This window comes from Buceros rhinoceros, unplaced genomic scaffold (genome assembly GCF_000710305.1).
Source record: "Buceros rhinoceros silvestris isolate BGI_N320 unplaced genomic scaffold, ASM71030v1 scaffold24972, whole genome shotgun sequence".
Lineage (NCBI taxonomy): Eukaryota > Metazoa > Chordata > Aves > Bucerotiformes > Bucerotidae > Buceros > Buceros rhinoceros.
The window spans coordinates 39410-40880 of record NW_010400203.1 but is presented as its reverse complement, the minus strand read 5'-3'; the positions used below and the strand labels follow the sequence as shown (position 1 = coordinate 40880).

Genomic DNA, 1471 nt, shown 5'->3' with positions numbered 1-1471 from the left:
CCATCATTTTACAGCACTTGACCATTTCAGGGTACTGTGTCAGTATTTATTTTATTCGGTGGGTTCGGTTTCAGTTGCGGTTTAAGCTATGAGCAAGAACTTAGTCCAAATCCACTTTGGTTAGTGTTTTCATATCTGTGTGACTCAAAAGTCAATCTTGTAGGAGAAAGACCAGAGGAGATTTCAGCTTTCTTTAGATGCCTTGTTTTTCTAAACTGTGCTGTTCTGGAGACTTCGGGAGTCTCTATAGTGAAACAACCCAAACCACAGTTGTAGAACAGTCTACTTAAATGCAGCGCATTAGCATCACCTCACACTTGATCTTACTGGATCTCATAATGTGTGGTGGTAAATCACCACATGTCGTGAATAGTTGGGGCGGATAACGCAACAACAGCTTGTGTGCACACAAAGCCTTTATTGAAATACAGCTGCAGCAAACTGCTGTGGCACCTACTTACTGCAAATTCCAACTGCGATTCTGAACCATGTTCTCTCTTATCACAATGCTTTATAATCTTCTAGTAGTTGTTTATTATACGTGCCCTACTTGGATTGGTTTCAAGTGTACTCTCCTCCAGTCAGCTACTGACCAAGCCTCTCTGTCTCCTCCTAAATGACACGCCTCCTGCTGTTGACTGACAGCAGGCTAATTCGGCTTCTTCCCTGCTGGGGTCATTCCCACAATAATGCACATGTGAGGCCAGCTCTTTCAGGATTTTTATTGCTAATATAGTTTGCATAATTTCTACCAGAAGGGTTTGAAGACATATATGAAGATTAAAGCAACTGGTTGGAAATATTTATCTTAATTGTGAGGTGATTTATGTGTTTGTAAGTAGGTCTGGAAGTCTTATGTATATGAACTGCCAGTTTAGGGTGTGTGCCGTGGGTAGCTGTGTGGTACAAGATCCTCCTTTGTGTAGTTGATGTTTCTAGGAGGTGTTGTGTTACAGTTGGAGCTGTTAGGTACCTGCTCACCTTGGAAGCTTACCAGGTTTCTGACAGTAGTGTAGAAGGTCTAGGAGGTAATTTTTAAAAACGTAATCTTGATATGCAAAAATAATGCTTCTGGAAAACTTGATTATGTTTATGTTGAAAGTACTAGATGAAAGACTGACAGCTGCAGGTGATGTCTTAAAAATATCCATGTGGTGAATGAATCCTCACAACTGAGAGGTGAAATGTCAGCTGTGATCTTTACAACAACATCAAAGATTACTTCTATTATGTATTTTGAGACCACGTAGCTACAAAGTATTTTACCTTAAAGCCATCACATTTCCTTTCTAATGTCTTTTTCCCCCCAAAATAGGAGGGAAGGACAGAAGAAGTGGCCTCATTCTGACAATTCCATTATGCCTTGAACAGACGAGTATGGATGAGCTGAGCGTCACACTAGACTACCTTCTAAGTATCCCAAGGTGATTTCAGAGCCATTCTGTTCAGGGCTGCTTTCTTTTTCAGCAGG

The 1471-nt window shown here is 40.9% G+C and overlaps 1 protein-coding gene across 1 annotated transcript in view; it reads left to right on the top strand.

The window, feature by feature from the left end:
• Nucleotides 1–1315: 1315 nt before the first annotated feature.
• Nucleotides 1316–1471, top strand: part of SESTD1 (SEC14 and spectrin domains 1) — a gene marked incomplete at its 5' end in the record, with an annotated part of 36124 nt that continues 35968 nt past the window's right edge. Inside the window, one exon of the mRNA XM_010131768.1 lies at nt 1316–1424. Coding sequence (XP_010130070.1) covers nt 1316–1424 — 109 coding nt within the window. The remainder of the gene's footprint in view (nt 1425–1471) is intronic.